The following is a 19,706-nucleotide window of genomic DNA, read 5'->3' on the forward strand; positions in this document are numbered from 1 at the left end:
AAAATATAAGTCCTGATAAATAGCTATGAAGTAGATATATAAACAAATATGTGGGGATATAAACAACATACACAGAATGTAAGTAGATGGGGAGATGAATAATGGAGGTGAGTTAATTTCTCACTTCCTCAACTTCAAATGGGTAATATCTAAGATGATCAGCAGGAAACGCATCAGGAGCCTGTCACTTAGGAATTTGAAATGCCATGGGAAACAGAGCCTGGGGTTAGTGTGTTTGCTCTAATGTGGAGAAGATTGAAACATTGGTTTACTTTCCTCCTCATTTGCCCATGGTCCTAGGCCTTCAGTGTATGTCTACAGAAAGCTTCACAAGACAGAAAATTCAGCACCACGTAAGCGTGGCAGTGGTAGGTAGCCTTTCTAAGATCTGAGATTGGTTCCTTACCTGTTGCAGTGCATGCCTTCCCGTTCTAAGCATCTGCTGCAGACTTAGCATCTGAAAACTAAGGCACAGAACTGCATGGAGGTGCTTGCACAATGCTGGGCGTTGGACTAGAAAACCTGAAACTGTTGGGGTGGGTCCTGGATGACTGATGGAGACACAGGAAGCATTGGGGACAAGGACAAGATCAGCAGATCAAACTCCCAGGACCTGCCAAGGTAGGAACAATGTCCAGGAGCTGGCTTTGGAAACTACTTCTGTTTTAGACAGCCATAAGCTTCGGGCTCCCAGCTTGAGCAGATCTAGCCACTCCTCTCTTCTCGCCTGTGAAAGGGCTCTACTCATCTCCTTTGCCCCAGCAGTGTGAGAATGCCTGCCTGCTTTAATTGTACCACCATTAACTGAGCACTGGCTTTCCTAGACGTTTTCCTAATAGGTGTTAAATGATGTTGTGTTGATTTCCCTGTCTTTGCTTATTATAGCCACAGTCTCAGTAAAAATACACAGGCCTTGACTTTGTGTTCTGTTAAAGAAATTTTCTTACTTCAGTACAGTCTCTTTTAAACTTGTTTTAACTGCTGTTTTTCAAGAAAACTTCCAACAAACAACAACAACAAAACAGCTTTTCAGTAGACCTTATGTTAGAGGCTGTAACATTAAAGGTGATAATAACACACAATGAGACCAGGGTCTCTCTCAAGTAGAAACTTTGGTTTCTAATGTAATGATCTTGATTTTTGTGGTTTTTTTTTTCCATAAAAAATAATCCTAAGTTCTTATGGTCCCTCACAAGGAATGTTAAAAAAGTAGCTTTCTGAAGGAGAATATATCCAAGTGCTGTGTGCATAGGTATGAGATAAGCAAGGGATAAGGCACAGGCTGAGATAAGAGTAAAGGCTGCAGGAAGGGAGTTTGACAGGGTTGTGTCCAACCGCCGTCACTGCCTAGACCCACAGTCTCATGGTACCTGGTGCTTAAGCCAAGTGCAACATCCCCCTCCCTCCAAGTTCAAAGTTCAGGGATGGTGGGACCATGGAGAGACTGGCTTTAGCTGTGGATATTGGTCCTGCATTTGGGCAATTCTGGTTTATCCCTAAGGTTGTTGTGCCCATCAAGAGGATGTAAATGTTGTGCTTATGGGCGCTTCTGAACCAGAACCTATGAACAGGCAAGCGATCAGATTTCCAGCTTTACTGCCAACACGCTTACTCCTTATTTGGAGGGCAGGAGCTGTCATGAGACTTGAACCCTCCTGTGTGTGCTGAGCACATCCTGACTAAGCCGTGCTCTATCCCTAAGAGTGTACTTCAGGAGCAGACTTGACATTCCAAATGGGCAGTCACTATCTTTTTACCACGGAAATCAAAAGGAGGTGAGCGAGAACTAAAGGACTGTGTTAGCAGGTTTTATTCTAAATACTTGATTGGTGATTGTTTATGTTTTACTTCATTGGTTTTTTGCCCCCTAATTATAAATTAAAGCTGAAATAAGGAAAGTGTAAGAAATCAAGAATTTTAAGTTTGAAGGAACAGATAAAAACTCAAGATTTTACATAGTGTATATCTTTGTATATGCATATAATTCATTTAAAAAACAAAAAACAAGGCATTTCATTAATTTCTGTCTTATTTTGGGGGGCCAGGTGGCCTGAATAAGTAGTATATAAGGCTCCTTTTTGTTTACAGAGCTAGGCTCTATATAAAAGTTGAGCAGTGACATGGGAAGTTGTTGGACCAAGTTCCAGATTGGGAGCTGGTGGTGGCTTCTCTGCCTCTTCAGACAGCGGCCCTCCTTGCTGGTTGTCTGCTTTGCTGGAGCTCTAAGTACACAGGTCCTGTCAGTGGTGATCAGGCCGCTGCACTTGGCTCTTTTCTGTTCTTGCCACTCGGTGTCTTACATGTGCACCCAGCTCACTCACACTGTGGAAAACACAGACAGTCCTGAGTGGCTGCGGTGAGGTTAGGGCTGGGTGTCTTAAAGAAGGTACATAACTGGCTGGTGTCGGGGGCATGCGCACAGCTCTGGTTTGCTTTTCAGCACTGAGTAAAACCAGGTGTGCTGACACGTAACTGTAATTCTAGCTCTGGGGAGGTGAAGGATGGAGAATCTGAAATTCAAGGTTATCCGCAGTTCCATGGCCAGGTCAAGGCCAGCTTGGCATGCGTGAGGCTCTGTCTTAACTTTTCTTTTAAAAAATAAGAAACATATAATTGGTTGATTTAAAACAAACAAACTTGAAAAGTCAGGACAACAAAGATGTGACTTTTATATTTGAGGATAAAGGGTCACAATTATTTGCCAGTCATTGATTTGAACTTCCCTCCCATTTCTGTGCTGGATTAACCCCTCCGCTGTCACTGACCCATGACACTGTCCCAGTGGACTTTTCCAGAGTTTGGATTGCTGATTTGCTCTGCATTAGTAGGCGTTTCCCTGGGACAGTGTCAGCCAGTTTTAAGTAGGTCATTCACAGCTTTTTTAAAGGATTTATTCATTTGTGTCTGTTTTCATGTTCTTTGATGGCAAGAGGGCCGGGGGAGATGAGCGGGTGTCAGCCTTCCTTTCCTACTGGCATGACATTTGTGAATCGGAGAGCTGAAACTGAAGCCCCTGTGAGCTGTGTGGTGGTGACACCTGAACTCAGGGCTGGAACTGTGCTCTCTTGTTGTATCAACCTAGGAACCGCCCACACTACTCCAGCCTCTCCGCATTTCACCTGGGATCCTCTGGCCTCTATTTCTAACCCTTAGTTTTCAAAAATACTGGTCACCAGGGAGGAAATGCCCAAACATGTAGAGTTAATTATGGGATTCCAGAGTGGAGGAGCCTACTACAAGGAGCAGAGCTTGAGGATTAGACTATAGAGGCAACAGAGCCCCCATCTCTTCTGCACTGCAGGGTGTCTTTGAGAAATGCAGAGGTATCTCTTCACACGGCTCCAGTGTTATTAGAAAAGTATGTTCTGGAAGGGCAACCTGGCCTGACAGCTCCAATAAGCAGTGAGGCATGAGGTCTGTTCATAGGCGGGCTCTGCTTGGCTATTTAACCTTTATGGGTTTCTACTTTCTGGCCCTGAGCTTCCTCATGTGGGGAATCTAGTTCTCACCAAGGTCGTCTTCACGGAAATTGACAGTTTTGTGTTTGGAACGTTGCCTTAGTAACTCAAGCCCAGTCATCTGGTAGTTCTTAGTGACATGGCACCTTACCCATTTCCTGCAGCCTAGTGAAGGAAGCCATGTGGAGGGAGCCTCTGTTTAGCCCTGCCTTTCAGGCCTACTTTAGGCCAAGGTGGGCCTGGTAGCTGTTGAGATGCTCTGAAGGGTCCCAGACTGACCACCAGTTTAGAAGCCGCTGCTGCCACTGTTTATTATTTTCCTCCTGGATGGATGCATTTCTAGTAGACCCAGAGCCTGGGGGAGACTTAAGAAGTGACATGGACTGGACAGGGAGGCCTTTTTCTTCTGTATTAGCTAATTATTCATTCTTTAACTGCCAGCACAAATGTGTTGAGTGTGTGCCCACCTCATAGAAAGCACCTGTGTTACACATAGCCCACTTACCTTGTGTTGCTGGGTGTGATATTTCCCTTCTGAACTATTTCTCTGTTCGTGGAGTCTGAGATCCTCAACTCACTGGCTGCTTATGAGGACTGAGACATATGACAGAGTCCCTCCATATAGAGCCTTTAGTCACAGCTTGTGTGTGGGCATCCAGATGCAGTGATGAATAGATCGGACTGTCTGCAGTCTGTTTGAGGAAGTGCTACTAACAGGGAGGGAGGGATTCCATGTGTCTATCCGGAGGCTTTTCTTTTAGAGTCTTCCTTAGGTGATGTTCTAGAATCCTGAGTGCACTGTAGGAGCTGCTGCTGTTAATTCTTGAGGCCCGCTGATTTGGATTTGAGTTGTGCTTAGAACAGACTGTTCTTGCTGCCCCTTGACTCTTCAAGCTAACTGTGGTGTACTTTTTCAAGTGCACTTTGTTAAATTGTCTTCAGAACATATAATGTTCAAAAAAAAAAACCCCACCATGCTCTTAACAAAGCCATTTTGAGGCTCCTTTCTTGAGCTGTCTGGTTTCTACACATCACTTTTCTCTTCCCTCAACTAGATAGCTGCAGGGATTTGAGGCTGGAATGTGCCTTTCTGTGCAGGAGGGTGGGTCCTAGCTAACAAGCTGGCAGCCTGCAGAAGCTTTCCTGCTGAGGCTGATTCCTCTGAGAATCCTTATTAGCATTCATTAATCAGTGGGTGCTGGGAGGGAAAGCATTTCCCAGGTCACACCAGCTCCTGTGACTATGCTGCTAGTCTCCTTGGCTCCTGCCTGCACTGCCAGTGCCTGGTGCTCTTCAGTGCTGCTCTCCAGAAAGCTGCTCTTCGAGGCCACAGTGACATCATTTAGCTGAAAGCTCTAGAGAAGGAGAGTGGTGACAAGGACAGATTCAACCCAAGGAAGGGACCACCTGTGTTTGTTTGCCAGCTTTGTCTGATTTCTGGGGTCACTAAAGTCTTGGGAAGGGTTGAAGTGGAGACACTGGTTGTGAAGGGACTCAATGTCAAAATGAAATCTAAAGAAAACATTTGTCAGTGAGGAAGAGATTAGCTAAGCTAGTCATCTCCATGTAGCCGTTATTCAGATACTGTAAACATCTCTTTTCTAAAGTGGCCGGGCTCTCTTAACCCTCTTCCAGTTCATTGTAATTGGAAGGTTTAGCACAAGGACATCTCATGGAAGCACTTGCTCTGTTCAGGTTTGACTGTGCACTGATTTGAATGATGGAGGATTAACACGGGGCCGTGTTTTATCAGTATTATTATTTGAAGGTCTGTTCAATGCCCTACATTCCCAGATCACGTTCTGTGTTTTTAGCAACAAATTTATGTTTTTCTAATAAGTTTTGTTCTGATTGTAGATGATAACACTTGCTCATTTTAGAAGATAAAAAACTAAAGCCTCGAGTTAGAATCTATCCAAAGATAAACATAAATCCTCTGGTAAACTTGCTCTGTGTGTGTGTGTGTGTGTGTGTGTGTGTGTGTGTGTGTGTGTGCACGCTCTCAAGCGAGAGGCAGGCAGGCAGGCAGACAGACAGACAGACACTGGGCTACTTTATGTTGATGAGTCTGTGATCAAATTAAGAAGCTTCTTAGAACCAAATGTGGTGATGTAATACCTGTAACCACCACACATGGGAGGCAGAGGAAGGAGAATCATGAGTTCAAGTCCAGCCTCAGCCAAGAGTAATTTTTAAAACAAGCTGGGCTATATGAGATCCTGTTGCAAAAAAAGAAAAGAAAAACAAAAAAAGAAAAAAGGAAGGAAGAAAAATCTGTTGGTTTGGATAGAGTCGATAGTGACTTTTAATCTATAAATCTCTAAGTTTCAACAAGGTTTATGGATGATGATGTCCTGAGAGAGATCATAGTATCCCTGCCTTACTTGCTTCCAGAACTCTTCTGTGGATAAATAACTAGATCTGAGCACAGTTGAAGAAACCATGACAAGAATTTCCTGCTGAGCACCTACCCTGGGATAGCGGGCTGCCCCACACCGCGTTTCTCACTCTTCCTAGATTGTCCTGGGAGATCACTGGGTCATCTTCAACCATCCCTATTTGGCTGTAGCACTGGAGAGCTGTAAAGTACAGCCTGGGATGCTGCAGCCTCTGGTACCCACCCCACCCATTGTACATTCTCCTGGGGGACCCCTAGGCTTACCTTCATGCCCTGCCTGGGCACACAGAAAGTTGTAGTGCTGCTCTGTTTATGTAGTTCCTTGAGATCTATACTGTCCTTCACTGTTCATTTATTTCTCTGCTTGGTAGTAATTAATTTTAGAAATTACAAAGAAGGATGATAGCAAGTGTCATGGCCAGAAATTTAGAGCTCATAGCTGAGAGGTAGGTAGTTAATTCTAGGTCAGCCGAATAGCCTGTCTAGTATAGTATTGCTAGAGTACCTGTCTCTGTGCATACTGCCTACCCACAGAGCTGAGCCGTCGCAGGGCCTGCTTCCCACCGTAATGTCTGTATTCTGCTGCGCCCATGCCTTCGGCCTCACCCTGAAACACTCGCTGTTCATCACGCCTTGCAAGGAGCAGTGTGAAAATAAATCAGGTTCACTAGGTTTGTTTTTGTTGTTGTTTTTTTGTTTGTTTGCTTGTTTTGTTGTTGTTTTGTTTTGTTTTGTTTTGAGACAGGGTTTCTCAGTGTAGCCCTGGCTGTCCTGGAACTCATTCTGTAGACCAGGCTGGCCTTGAACTAAGAGAACCAACTGCCGGTGCCTCTCAAGTGTTGGGATTAAAGTTGTGCGCCACCACTGTTCACTAGCTTTAAATGGAACTGAATAGACAACTGGGGAGGTGTCTCAAGAGGTAAGGTGCGTGCTGTATACATGTGAGGACTCCGAGTTCAGATCCCCAGCACCCATTCAAGCGCTCGGCAAGCATGGCATGTAAGTTAGCAAAGTCAGTCATACAGGCAGGCTCCTCTGGAAGAGGTGGTTGTCAGCAGAGGGAGGTAATTGTGTAGAGCTTAGGTGATGAGGACTTTCCCCTGGGAGAGCTGAGCTCTGGGCTGAGTGATGGGATTAGGAGTCTGACTAAGTGGATCCTGTGGAAGTACACGGTATGGTGAGCTGTGAGAGTAAACAGGAGCAGGAAAGGGTTTTCTGATGCCCGCTCTTTCCACATGCGCAGCTGCAGTGCTCTGCTGCCATATCCCATGTACCTCCGTTGGGCTGACCATATCCGACCATGTCTGGGCAGGTCTGGTTAGGTTTGCTTCTGTTGTTAATGATTGTCAGCATGTTTGCTAATTCGGCCCACTCGTGAGGAACAGGTGCAGTGTTATTGATCTGCGTGGAGAGACAGCCTGAGTTTTAGCTGGTAGCTTAATAAGCATCTTTATTTCTATATTGCTCATAAGTGGCCAAAACCTATATTGTATCTCAAAGGGAGTTGATGTTGTAAAGAAAGAAAGAAAGAAGGTGGGAGGGAGCAAGGAAGAGTGAGGAAGGGTGGGGTTGGACCATTACAACTGAAGAGAATATTGTCAGTAACTCCGTTCACATCTTTAGCTTTGGGCTGTCAAACCGTGTTCTTTCTTCCCGTGTGCTCATCTGTATTTTGAAATAAAAAGAATCATCATAATAAGACTAAATTGCTAAGAAATTTTTCATTTTGAGTATATTAAACCATAGCAAGGGGAGCTGGAGAGGTAGCTAAGTGGTTAGAACACTCACTCTTACAGAGGACCTGGGATTGGTTCTCAGCACCCATGTGGAAGCTCTCAGCTCTCTGTGACTCCACTTACAAGGAATCTGATGCATCCTGGGACTCATGCAGTGTGTGTGTGCGTATGTGTGTGTGTGTGTGTATATATATATATATATATATATATATGTATATGTATATATATGCATACACAAAGGAAAAATATTCATTTACACAAGTAATCTTTAAAAAGTAAGAAAGCAAAATGATATAGAAAAAAAAAACTATTGATGATGGACATAGGACATTTGCAGGTTGGTTCTGTGTACTGTGTCTCAGGTCTAGCTTTTAGTTTACTCCTATAGTGAATATAACCTCACCTGTCTTTAAAAAGGTTTGCAAGCAGAGTTTGGTGGTGATTGCCTGTAATCTAAGCACCTGGGGAAAGCTGAGGCGAAGGGCCTGGAGTTGAAGGGTAGCCAAGACTACAGAGTAAGACCCTGCCTCAAAAGCAAAGGGTTGGGGAGGGGTCGGCTGCAGTAAATCATTTTCTAAGAGGAATTAAGATGTGCTAAGAATGAACTTTGGTCACATACGACTGGTGATTTCGAGGATGGACATTGTAGAAATGGGATGAAGGTGGTTTATTTGGGTTTCTGTAGGTCTGTGAGACTATTGAAAACATCTTTGACTTTTAAGAATTACTTTTTTTCTAGTATATGAATTCTTTATGCTAGTATATGATTCCCTTGAAAGCTACTTTATTGAGTTCTCCTCTTTGTTGTTATTTAAGCAGGGCAGGTGCTCACATCAGTCCAGTGGATTAGTTGCCCTTCCATTTTATAAGCGCTACCTCTTTAACCACAGTGTGGCCGCACATGCTGGCCCGGCTGCTGCTGTGAGCAACAGTTAGCTCTGTGTTGTGTTTAAAGGCTTGTAGTTGGAAGAGCAGCGTGTGAAGTTCTGGAATATAAAGGAAATCATAACGCTCTGACTGTAGAAGTATCTAGAAAGCTCAAAAGCCAGATCTAATTAGATAGCAGTGCAAACCCATTGTCCTTTTCACAGAACACGGGGCAGAGGAGTGTGAGGGAAAACGATGGGCGTTTATCTGCCCAGCTGACCAGACTACCCTGCAAGAGCCTTGCATCCTGCAGGCAGGGAACATTTTTGAAACACCCCTAAATGTTCCAGCTTTAAATAGCAGCGAGTTTCCTAAACTGATTCTGCGTGCTGCTGGAGAAATGAAAGCCGGCTGCCTTGGAGGCAGGAAGCGACTAGCGAGATGCTTAATTATCGTGGAAGTAAGTGCTTGTTACCATTGAGTGCAGCATGCAGTGTGCGGTCCTCCTCGGTGTCAGAGAGTGATTTGTAGACAATGCCGCCCTGTCAGCTCCGTGCTGCTTCAGCAGCATCTTTCCAAACATGTATCTGGCAAGAATTTAAAGGCCACCTCTTGTGTAATTTGTGGAATGCTGGAAAAGGATCCTCTGCCTCTCTCCTCAGGATGTGCGCACCCATGCAGGATTCTGTGCTCAGGCTCTGTGCCTGCTGCCTCCTGCCTGACGAGCTCGGGAGGAAGTTCGTCTTCCTGTCCATCACCTGGGAAGGATGGTAACCGTTCTCTGTAATCTGGTGGAGGATATGGAGCCAGCTGCCCTGAGCAGTATTTTGTTTCTGTTGTCGTCGTCGTTGTGGTCGTCTTCATAAATTAGCACTGATGGGGTGGAGGAGGCTGCTCTGCTTAAGGAACTGCAGGCATTTTGTGAATTAGTGAAAGACTTCCAGCTCTGAGAGTAGATGAAAGTCAGGTGAGCTTGGGAAAAGGTGGCCGTGAGTGCCGGGCTTCCTCTGCAGTGTTCTCTGTGTGGGTAAGTAAGACCTCAGGTACTCTGGCTCCGGGAAAGAGTGCTCGATTTCTGTGTGCTCTGTATATTTGCTCTTGCCGACTATGACAAGCTTTTGTAGGGAAATAAGTATCAATTTGAAAAATGAAACGTTTTAAAAAGTGAGTGTTGTAGCATAATCAATAAAGTCTTGTTCAGTTTTTAGTGTTCTCAGAATGCCCCCCTGCATTGCTCTAATTATCTGATTAGGTTGGTCAAACTTGTGGTCAGCACAGTGGCATGATGTCTCCATTCCTAGAGGTCCTGGGTGCCGAAGTCTGTACTTCCCTCCCAGCTTAGGAAACAATTCAGCTAAACAGAAGTAGTCATAGCGCCTCTTTCAATGTTAACTGATGGGTTCTATTAACTTTTTTATTTTTCCTTTATATCTGCTTTATTAAAAATGTAGATTTTAGATCCGTGTGCCACAATTCAGTATTGAGTCTCTTTTTCATGTGCCTGATTTTGACTGGTGCATATTTATTTTAGGTATGCTTGTCAAATGCTAATTTCATGTTGTCCTCCTCTCTTTAGGGGAAGCGTGGGATTCTGGTGACCACAGAGCCCCAGTGATGCAAGCTCTACTCAGTCTTAGGGACTGAAGGAAGCCTGCTGTTAGAGTGAGGCACAGGGACTGAAGGAAGCCTGCTGTTAGAGTGAGGCACAGGGACTGTTGTGGATTACAATGTTTGGAAGATCTGGGTTCTCTGTCGTCTGCAAACAAGGCATCATTTAACCTTTTAAATGAAAAGGCTTAAGATCTCAACACCACTGCTGTATTTTCTGGAAGCCATTCTCTAAAGCAGAAGTGCATATTTAAAACGCAAACATGGTGATCCTTTCTGCAGGGATTTAAGTGATCGCTTTTTACATCATGACCAGTTTGAAGCGGTCGCAGACCGAAAGACCTGTCACCGCTGACAGAGCCTCTGTTGTCAGCACAGATGGCGCCCCCAAAGTCCACACCGATGACTTCTACATGCGTCGCTTCCGCTCTCAGAATGGCAGCCTAGGATCATCAGTCATGGCTGCAGTGGGGCCCCCTCGAAGTGAAGGCCCTCACCATATCACCTCAACCCCCGGGGTCCCCAAGATGGGGGTTAGGGCAAGAATAGCAGATTGGCCTCCGAGAAAGGAAAATGTAAAAGAATCCAGCCGTTCAAGCCAGGAAATAGAAACCTCAAGTTGCCTTGAGAGCCTGTCCTCCAAAGGCAGTCCTGTGAGTCAGGGGAGTTCTGTTAGCCTCAATTCCAATGACTCAGCCATGCTGAAGAGCATACAGAACACCCTGAAGAACAAGACAGGGCCAGCGGAGAGCATGGACTCCAGATTCCTCATGCCTGAAGCCTACCCCAGTTCCCCCAGGAAAGCCCTTCGCAGAATTCGGCAGCGCAGCAACAGTGATATCACCATAAGTGAGCTTGATGTGGATAGCTTCGATGAATGTATCTCCCCAACCTACAAGTCGGGGCCATCATTGCACAGGGAATATGGCAGCACATCTTCAATCGACAAGCAGGGAACATCCGGAGACAGCTTCTTCGATTTGTTAAAGGGCTATAAAGATGACAGATCTGACCGAGGTCCAACTCCAACCAAACTCAGTGACTTCCTCATCACTGGTGGGGGCAAGGGTTCTGGTTTCTCCTTGGATGTGATCGATGGCCCCATCTCACAGAGAGAGAACCTCAGGCTTTTCAAGGAAAGGGAAAAACCACTCAAGCGACGCTCTAAGTCTGAGACTGGAGACTCGTCCATTTTTCGTAAATTGCGCAATGCCAAAGGTGAAGAACTCGGGAAATCATCAGACCTTGAAGACAACAGATCAGAAGATTCTGTGAGGCCCTGGACATGTCCAAAGTGCTTTGCCCACTATGATGTCCAGAGCATATTGTTTGACTTGAATGAAGCCATTATGAACAGACATAATGTGATTAAGAGGAGAAACACCACAACAGGAGCTTCGGCGGCTGCGGTGGCATCCTTGGTCTCCGGACCTCTGTCTCACTCAGCCAGCTTCAGCTCTCCCATGGGCAGCACAGAGGACCTCAACTCCAAAGGAAGCCTTGGCATGGACCAGGGAGATGACAAGAGCAATGAACTCGTCATGAGCTGTCCGTATTTTCGGAATGAGATTGGGGGAGAAGGTGAGAGGAAGATCAGCCTGTCCAAGTCGAATTCTGGCTCATTTAGTGGGTGTGAGAGCACATCCTTTGAGTCTGCCCTCAGCTCTCACTGCACCAACGCGGGCGTGGCAGTTCTCGAAGTGCCCAAGGAAAGCTTGATGCTGCATCTGGACAGGGTGAAAAGGTACACCGTGGAACACGTGGATCTTGGCGCATACTATTACAGGAAGTTCTTCTACCAGAAGGGTGAGTAGGTGCTTAGTTTTAATTTTTTTTTTTTTATTTTGCTCTACTCATGGGAAAAAAACAACAGTGTGTAGTATACTGAGTGTTTTAGCGGTGACCTGAGATGCCTGTGAATCTCTGTCTTTCATGATGAAAGAGTTTTTCTGTAGGCTTTGTTGTGATTCATTTCTTTGTATTTTGGGGATGTTCTTTTCCCCTTTTAGGTATTGAAATCTTTTAAAATTAAATATTAGTGTTTCATTTTTTAAGTTAAAACCTATTTGATTTAGCGAGTGAAATTAAACTCTGTTTTGTTGACTTGCTATGTCATCTTTAGGGGCAACTATGTAAAGTTGCAATCTGATAGATAAAACTTTTTAAAATTACAACACAATTTCAATGCTGTCCTCTACTTTTTAGCACTTTTTTTTTTGCCTTCTGAGTCTTTTTATTAAAGTTATAATATATTTCTGTCCCTTTCACAGGATCTCTGGTAAAAACACATTGCATTATTTGATGAAAATCTCAGAACAGTGAGTCTCAGGCAAGATTGAGTGTAGGCCTTCAGTTTGAGTAGAAAAGGCACTAAAGTGGAGAAATGCCTTGAACATTTAATGTATTGTGACCTCTTTTCTAGCCTTTCTTGGAGATGGTAGGCTAAAGTGAGGGGGGACAGTCTAAGATTGTATCATCTTATTTTGTACTTTAAAGAGAAGCAATTATCAAACACCTTATCAATTTTCTAGTGTTTTTTGAACAGCATTAAAATTGAGGACTGCATCTGTCCTGTAGGCACCCAACTAGCAGCATGGTGATCACTCTACACTGTAGTTCCTGGGGTAGACCAGCAGTCTCTACAGCCAGGCGACGTGCTCTGTGCTGGGAAGCCTCTTGGCTTTGCATCTTCTCCAGTGAGGATGTGATTACACTACACTACTCTTGCGCTTGAGACGCTACTTAGATTTATTCTCCTGCTGGCTTTATGAGATTACTCACTCTAGAATCTTAATGTTTTTAAGATTATTGAGGGATAGGTTCACTGGTAAAAGAATTTTGTCACATCAACAAACACTCATCCCTCTTATTCTCAAGTGTCTACAGCATGGCTTCTGGAATCAATAGACTGGAAATCCCAGTTTCATTTTAAAAGTGATTTTCTAGAGGTCAGATTTTATAAATGGTCTTTCTCTGGCATGTGAGAGCAGAGGATTCCTCAAACTCACCAACTTTGTATTTAGGGACTGATGATTCCTTGTAAAGATGGACACTCCCATGCCCTGTAAGATTAGAATCCGTGCCTTCCACATCCTAAAGGCCACTGAGTTTTCTCCTTGGCCCTTCACACCAGTGAACACAGACTAAAATACATCTGATACTGGCAGATGTTTCTTTGGGGATAAATTGCCTCTGACTGAGAATTCTTGCTCTGTATTGCCTCAGAACTTTTCCAAGCTTTCCTGAGGGGTTCACACGTCTCTGAGAAGCCATCTTGTTCCACCTGTCATTGCCACCAACTTTGAGTCTAGCATACAAGGGAACAGACGTTATCTTATTTATGCACTAGTATTTTTTTCTCACTGTCCAATGTAATAATATTCGTTCTGAGCAGTTTCCAGCACCTATGGACCAGGCACTATGCTAAGCCTTTGAAATGATAGTTTGTTGTTTCTAACTCTTAATGCCCACGAGGGAGGTGATGTGTTACTAGCCATATTTTCCAAAGGAAAGTTCTAGGCTGTGGTGAATAGGCTGTGGTGACTCTCCTTTGTTCTCTATCACTGTTCCCTCATGCCTGCTATGCAAGAGGACTGGAAAGGAGAACCTCCTTTTAGGTATTTTTATCTTTCAAAGGTATGGAATGAAAAGTTGAATCCCTGGACTCCAACATAAACCAAGTTACTGATTCATAAGTTCAGAAGCTCCCAGTACAGCTGTTGGTAGGTTACAGCTGGTGTACATGCTCCTGCCTAGTTGGAAATACTGGTTAAAGCAGGGAATTGTTAAAAGTATGCCTATCTGAGGTATTGAAAACATGAGTAGACATTGCTGCTGTGGGTCCAAGGTCTTTCCTGTCAGTGGCTCTGCTTCCAGTGCTGCCTGGTGTCCCTGGCGTACACTAGGGACATCCCTGGCACTGAGTGAGTCTGGTTGGTGATTTTGTCTGATTTCCTAGCTGTCACATCAAACCCACAGCTTTCTTCTTAGTGTCTTCTTCTTCCAGTCTTTCTAAAGCTGTCAGTTTTTCTACTCATTTAGTCAGCTTCATAGTGAAATAAGTCAGTTGGCTTCCAAGTCTCCTGGAGATGCAGTGAATTACGGTTCCGCATGGAGTCCAGCTGGTGGGAGCAGAAAGCATAGATAGCAGAGTGATGCCCAGCTCGTCCCAGTGGCTCCTGGCAGCCTGGTGTTGGGAACACTGACAAGTGGTCAGTCCACGAGGTCAGTTCAGGAAAAGTCATGGAGCGTGCCTGCTCTTAGGACACCATTTGGGCGACACACCTTGAAATGTTTTAGTCGTTTGTTACATATGAATAATGTCCTACAAATGGCCGAATAATAACATGAAGCAGAAATTAAATCCCTCAAAGCATGGCTGTACATGTAAAATTAATGTGATGGTATAAAATATAATTAAAAAACAATTCTGTTTTGTAATTTTTACATGTGGCTTTAGCTCAGTGAGTTCTGTACCTACCTTTACCTCTTTCTCTCAGTCTCTTTGTGGAAAGAGTATAGCGCAGTGAAGAGGAGTTTGGCCTAGCACCAAGGCTGTGTGTTGTTGCCTCAGCCCATTTGAGTCCTCATTCCACTTAGCTGTTTAATGTGCCCCTGACTCCACTGTGCCTGTCATAATAATAATAATAATAATAATAATAATAATAATAAATCTCTTATATGATAAATATTATTATTACCTTTACTGAAGCACAGCCTTCAATCAATATTATGTGTAATATTTAATCATGTTCAGCTGATTAAGTTGTAATCACTTTGATATTACATTATTTTTATGAACATTATTATCCTGTAGATATAAACTTTAGAGACCACTTGATTCCAACAGAAAAGCTGGGTTTTATGGTTAAATGCTGGGCAAAGAGAGGAACCATCCCTTCACCTTAGATAAGCAACATCCATGTTCTTTCTTCTACTGCTTCCTCTGCCTGCTCTTGTCGGGCTTTTTACCCAGCATGAAGTGGCACTGGCGATGTAGTTGATACTTACTGTGTTTCTACTTTATGCTTTATGGGCTCTCCTCACTTGATGCTTTTAGGAAACTGGCATGAACCTGTCATTGTGGGCATGTACAAATGATAGTACTATACGTTCTTTTTTCCTTTGAAAATGGTTGAAGTTTTGTGTTCAGTCTTTCTTTGGTTACCACAATTAAAGGACAAGGAGATTTATAGATGGCAAATATTAACCTGGAGAAACTAACTCCATGGTTGCCTGTAGCCAGCATGGCTTGTCAGGAAGGACTCTCTCCCAGCTGTTCCCCATGTCATGCGGTCCTACAGTGTGTTCCCCGTTGCTCATTGTCCAAGATGAACTGCCACTGTAAGCCAACTGATGAGAAACTACTGTCTAATAAATCTGGTTACTCTAAGCCAGTGGTCTTACTGTTCCTACCTTCTTTTTCTAACAACACACAGCGAGGAGACTTGATGGTGAGTGAAGGAAGGCAGGGGCCATGTGTCCTAGTTTCATAGATTGAGAATCCCACGTATGGTTTAGTCCCTAGTTGAGCATTTAAAGTCTGAGACTTGTCTCTGTTTAGGCAGGAGCAAGCAGCCTGGAGAGCTTAGACCTTGCAGAGATGGCTGGGCCTTGGATCAGAAAGAAAGGAGAGCCCAAGAAGCAAATCCAGCCACGTGTGCTCCTAAGTCTGCTTATGTTGTGGAGAACAGTACTATGGGATGCCCGTGTGTTAAGGGTTCTTCCTGGGTGCTTGGTCTGTGTTTAGTTTTCGAGACCCATTGTTTCATCTTCAGGTACAGTCAACAAGACTGCTCCCAAGCATGCTGTGCTCTTACATGTGACAGTTAACTCACCTTCCATATGTGATGTAAGACCTTTTTATTAGGGTTATGCCAATTGGCCAGCTTGTTTGAAAGCAGGTGTGGGAATGTGTGGTCCCTCACAGAAATACTGAGTGTGAATTTGTTGAGAGGTTGACTTTGGTAAGTGCTTTGCTGACTTTTTACATGAGGTGGTCGGTCCTTCACTGTGCTGGCAGGCTAGCCTGGAACTCTTGGGCCCAAATGACTCTTGTTTCAGCCTTCTAAGTAGCTGGCAGTACAGACAGGTGCTCTGTACCCCGTTGTCTGCCATCTTTATATCTGAGCAAGGATTCCAAGCCACCTGCATAATAAATACAGTGTTAATGTTGCGTCTTTGGAAGCCAGCATCAGTTCCTTCCTTGGCAATGATTCCCCAGCCTCTTTGTTATCTATCACCTCTTTTGTGCCCACAGAGCATTTGGGCTCTTGAGGTGCCCAAGCCATCACAGATCAGAGGTTATGAGGTGCTGAAAGGGCACACACTCTCTTCCATATGCTTTTAGATCAAGATGGGCATCAAGAGTCTCACATGGACCTTATTCAAAGCCATCGTTTAGATCCACTCATATAAAAACAGTTTGGCAATTAACTGTGAGGTGAAAGCATAGTCCATTTTCTAGGTAGAAAGTTCCATATAAGAAATTTATTTTAGCATTTGAGGCAATAAAGTTATTTTCTGACTGTCTATCAGATGCCCACTTTTTGATGGCAGGTATATTTGTGTGCATATTTTGTTTAATATATGTAACTTACTATCTCAAGACCTATAACTAAATTTAATATTCAGCTATTCAACCTTCAGTATAACACACATTTGCTTCTTCATTCAGCTTGTTTTTCTAGTCTGCCTTATTAGTGTGGCTTTTCATAGCCCAGTTATCTGGAGCCCCAAAAAGGTCTTTCCAGAAGTTATATTCAGTTGTTTCTATTCAGTTGATTCCTATTATTTATTCATCTCTGTTTTCAGGCTTTCTCAGGTCTTTCCACAAGTCTCAGCATCTGTTTTCTGACTGCACAGGGATGGCTTTGAGTCATCCTCTCTGACACTCTGCAGAAGTTGTGACTTAAGGATTTTTGGTATTGCTCTCCTTATGTAAATACTACCATTGTTACAAATCGATTGTTACAAGATCCTCTGACTTCATTCTTCTCAATCTTCCATCATTTTGGAAGGCCATCAGATTTGTAGCTACAGTTCTTTATGCCCATTACCAATCCATACATAGCTGCAGGTCCTCCTTGTCTCTTGCTGGAATCCTAGCTGTAGACTTTTTAAGTCTGTTTAGCTATATGCAGTCTTCGCTGTTCAGAAGCCGGTCTTTGCCAGGGACCGTCTTTCATTTAACTAGCCAGGTTGTCTGATAGGCACCTGTGGAGTATAGATGGAAAGGAAGCAGAGCGTGCGGAGCAACCTTGCAGCATTAGAGAACAGGGGAGAGGAGACAAAATTAGACAAGGAGAACCTCAGACAGGGTCATGTTAACAAACGTTTTGTCCGGTGTAATGGAGAAAGATGAACAACAGATAAGTCCCCACCAAGGCAGCAAGTGCCTAGCCATGTTACTTCCTGTCCCGCCATCTTCCATGATTAGGTCCTTACTAGCCAAGGACTGGCAGAGTATGTGTGACTTGCTGCCTGACTACCACAGACAGACCCCAGGGCCAGAGACTCAGGTAACTGAACCAACTGCAAGTTCTTCCTACAGGACACTCAGTGTTGTGTATCAGTGGCTGCTGCAAATAGAGGCGTGCCGAGCCTTCGTTCTAGCCAGGAGAAGAGCCGACTTGAAACAAAAAGATTCAGACGAAACCATAAATGGAACTGGTTGTGGAGGTGCACACCTTTAATTCAGCATTTAGAGGCAGTGGCAAGCTCTAATTCCCGGCTGGCCTGTTTACATAATGAGTTTCATGACAGCCAGGGCTACATAAAGAGACCATGCTTCAAAAACAAAAACACATCTCCCCCTCCCCAAGCATAAATAGGTTAGCTTGTTACAGGAAATAGTATGGCAATACAGACACTAAAGTGTATTTTCTAGTCCCAGAACTACTGCTAACACTTTTGTACTGGTTTTAAATATAGAAATAACCATGTGTTCATTTGTGTACGTACTTAGTTCAGATAATCTTTCGTACCTATTTTGTGAGTTCTTCCCATTTGGTTCTGAGGGACTCCCTTAACACAGACAGGCTGAGGGTCAGGACTGGGAAAGGGGTCACTGCTCCACCAGGCGGTGTCTCTGTGGCATGGGAGGGTAGCAAGCAGGGTAGAGGCACACAGAGTAGACTTCTGCCCTCTTGCTAGCTATAGAATCTAGTTATTGTTATTATGATAAATGAGAAATCTTTAAATGTTGATATTTATGATTAAAACTTGTAATCTTTAATTCCTTTGCCTCTTCTTCCTGGAACTTCTTTTGAGTTGATAGTTGAATGCTTGGATTTGCATTTTAAAATGTTATTTTGTTGAAGCTGTGTGGTGAATGTGTGGTGTGTGCACAAATGATGTAGCTATGGATGCTTATGCAGATGTCAGAGGAGGACGTAGGCATCCTGCTCCATTACATTTGCTGTATCTCTTCAGGCTTCTTACTAACCTGATATCCACCATTGGCTGGATTGGCTGGCCAGCAAGTCCCAGTGACTCTCCTGTCTTGGTCCCCACAGAAGGAGTTGCAGGCCCAGGCCACTGTACTCAGCTTTCTCTGTGGAGCTATTTGAATGGTGACCTGTTACTCAGTTCTGTGTTCTGAGCTTGGAGCAGTGTGGCAGTTCTACTTAAACAGCCCTTTCACTGAGTTTGTTTTTTTGGGCAGTTGTATTTTTGTTTTCCTGTGTTTCTCCTGATAGTGTTCCCTCATCACTGTCTTGTGTTTGCTCTTCTCCCCACTTTAGTGGTATTATTTTTAGATTTTTTTTTTCCTGAGCTTTCTTCAAGTTATCTGTGTCTCTGGAGTTGCGTATTCTACTTTTCTTCTGTTTTGTTCTTTGTGGTTTTTCTGGTTGTCTGATCCTGTTTTCAACACAAGTGCAAGTGTGACCTGAGTTCTTCCGAGCAGCTCTGAGGGGCTCTTGCTCCAGTGTGGCCTCCCCTAACACAGACAGAGCTAGCACTGGGAAAGTTGTCACTGTGGGGTGAAAGGGCAATGAGCAGGGGAGGCAGGAGAAGGCCTGACTTGTACCTTGGGAGTACCTCCTTCCTCCTTCCTCCTCCCTCCTCCCTCCTCCCTCCTCCCTCCACAGTGCATACAGCAGTGTTTGCTTCCCTGTCCCCTTGAGCACTGTTAGCCTTTCATCTTGTCCTGTCCATGAAGGAGCCTTGCCTGTCCTCCAAGCCTTGCCATCTTCCAAGCTCAGGCCCTCACAGAACTCATTCAGTCACCATGATGCCCTTGTTTCTATGGGACACTATAGGGTTATATTTTGCCACAGCAATCAAAACACACCTCAGCAACCAGGACCACAAGTTAGATTGCTTGTAGAATGTCTTATAAGGGAGTGTTTGATACCAATGTGTATTTTGAGATGAGGGACTTGGGTATTCTATGTAGCATTGGGTATGATGGCTGAGAGCCCCCCCCCCCCCGCGCGCGCGCGCGCGTGTGTGTGTGTGTGTGTGTGTGTGTGTGTGTGTGTGTGTGTGTGTGTGTGGCTTTGTGCTATTATTCTGCAGATACCCAGTAATGAGTGAGGTTCCTTTTCTTCTCTCTCCAGGAAATGAGACCTCAAGTAGCTGTGTGGTTATAGTGGTTTTGTGAGAATGAACCAACCACCAATTGATCTCTGTACA

General features: G+C 44.3%; 1 protein-coding gene across 21 annotated transcripts in view; it reads left to right on the forward strand.

Moving 5' to 3' along the window:
- The window catches only part of Sipa1l1 (signal-induced proliferation-associated 1 like 1), a 282,410-nt gene that overhangs the window by 161,250 nt on the left and 101,454 nt on the right, over nucleotides 1-19,706 (forward strand). For 12 of the 21 annotated variants that reach the window (XM_011244060.3, XM_011244067.3, XM_011244068.3 and 9 more), the window contains one exon: nucleotides 10,036-11,873. The exons of 7 other annotated variants lie outside the window; for them this stretch is intronic. In XM_011244060.3, the coding sequence (XP_011242362.1) occupies nucleotides 10,376-11,873 (1,498 nt within the window). In that variant the 5' untranslated portion in view covers nucleotides 10,036-10,375. Of the gene's footprint in view, nucleotides 1-9,126; nucleotides 9,487-10,035; nucleotides 11,874-19,706 lie in introns of those variants that run through there. 2 more of the 21 variants (XM_011244062.2, XM_006515684.3) reach the window with 2 other exon arrangements.

This window comes from Mus musculus, chromosome 12 (assembly GCF_000001635.26).
Source record: "Mus musculus strain C57BL/6J chromosome 12, GRCm38.p6 C57BL/6J".
Lineage (NCBI taxonomy): Eukaryota > Metazoa > Chordata > Mammalia > Rodentia > Muridae > Mus > Mus musculus.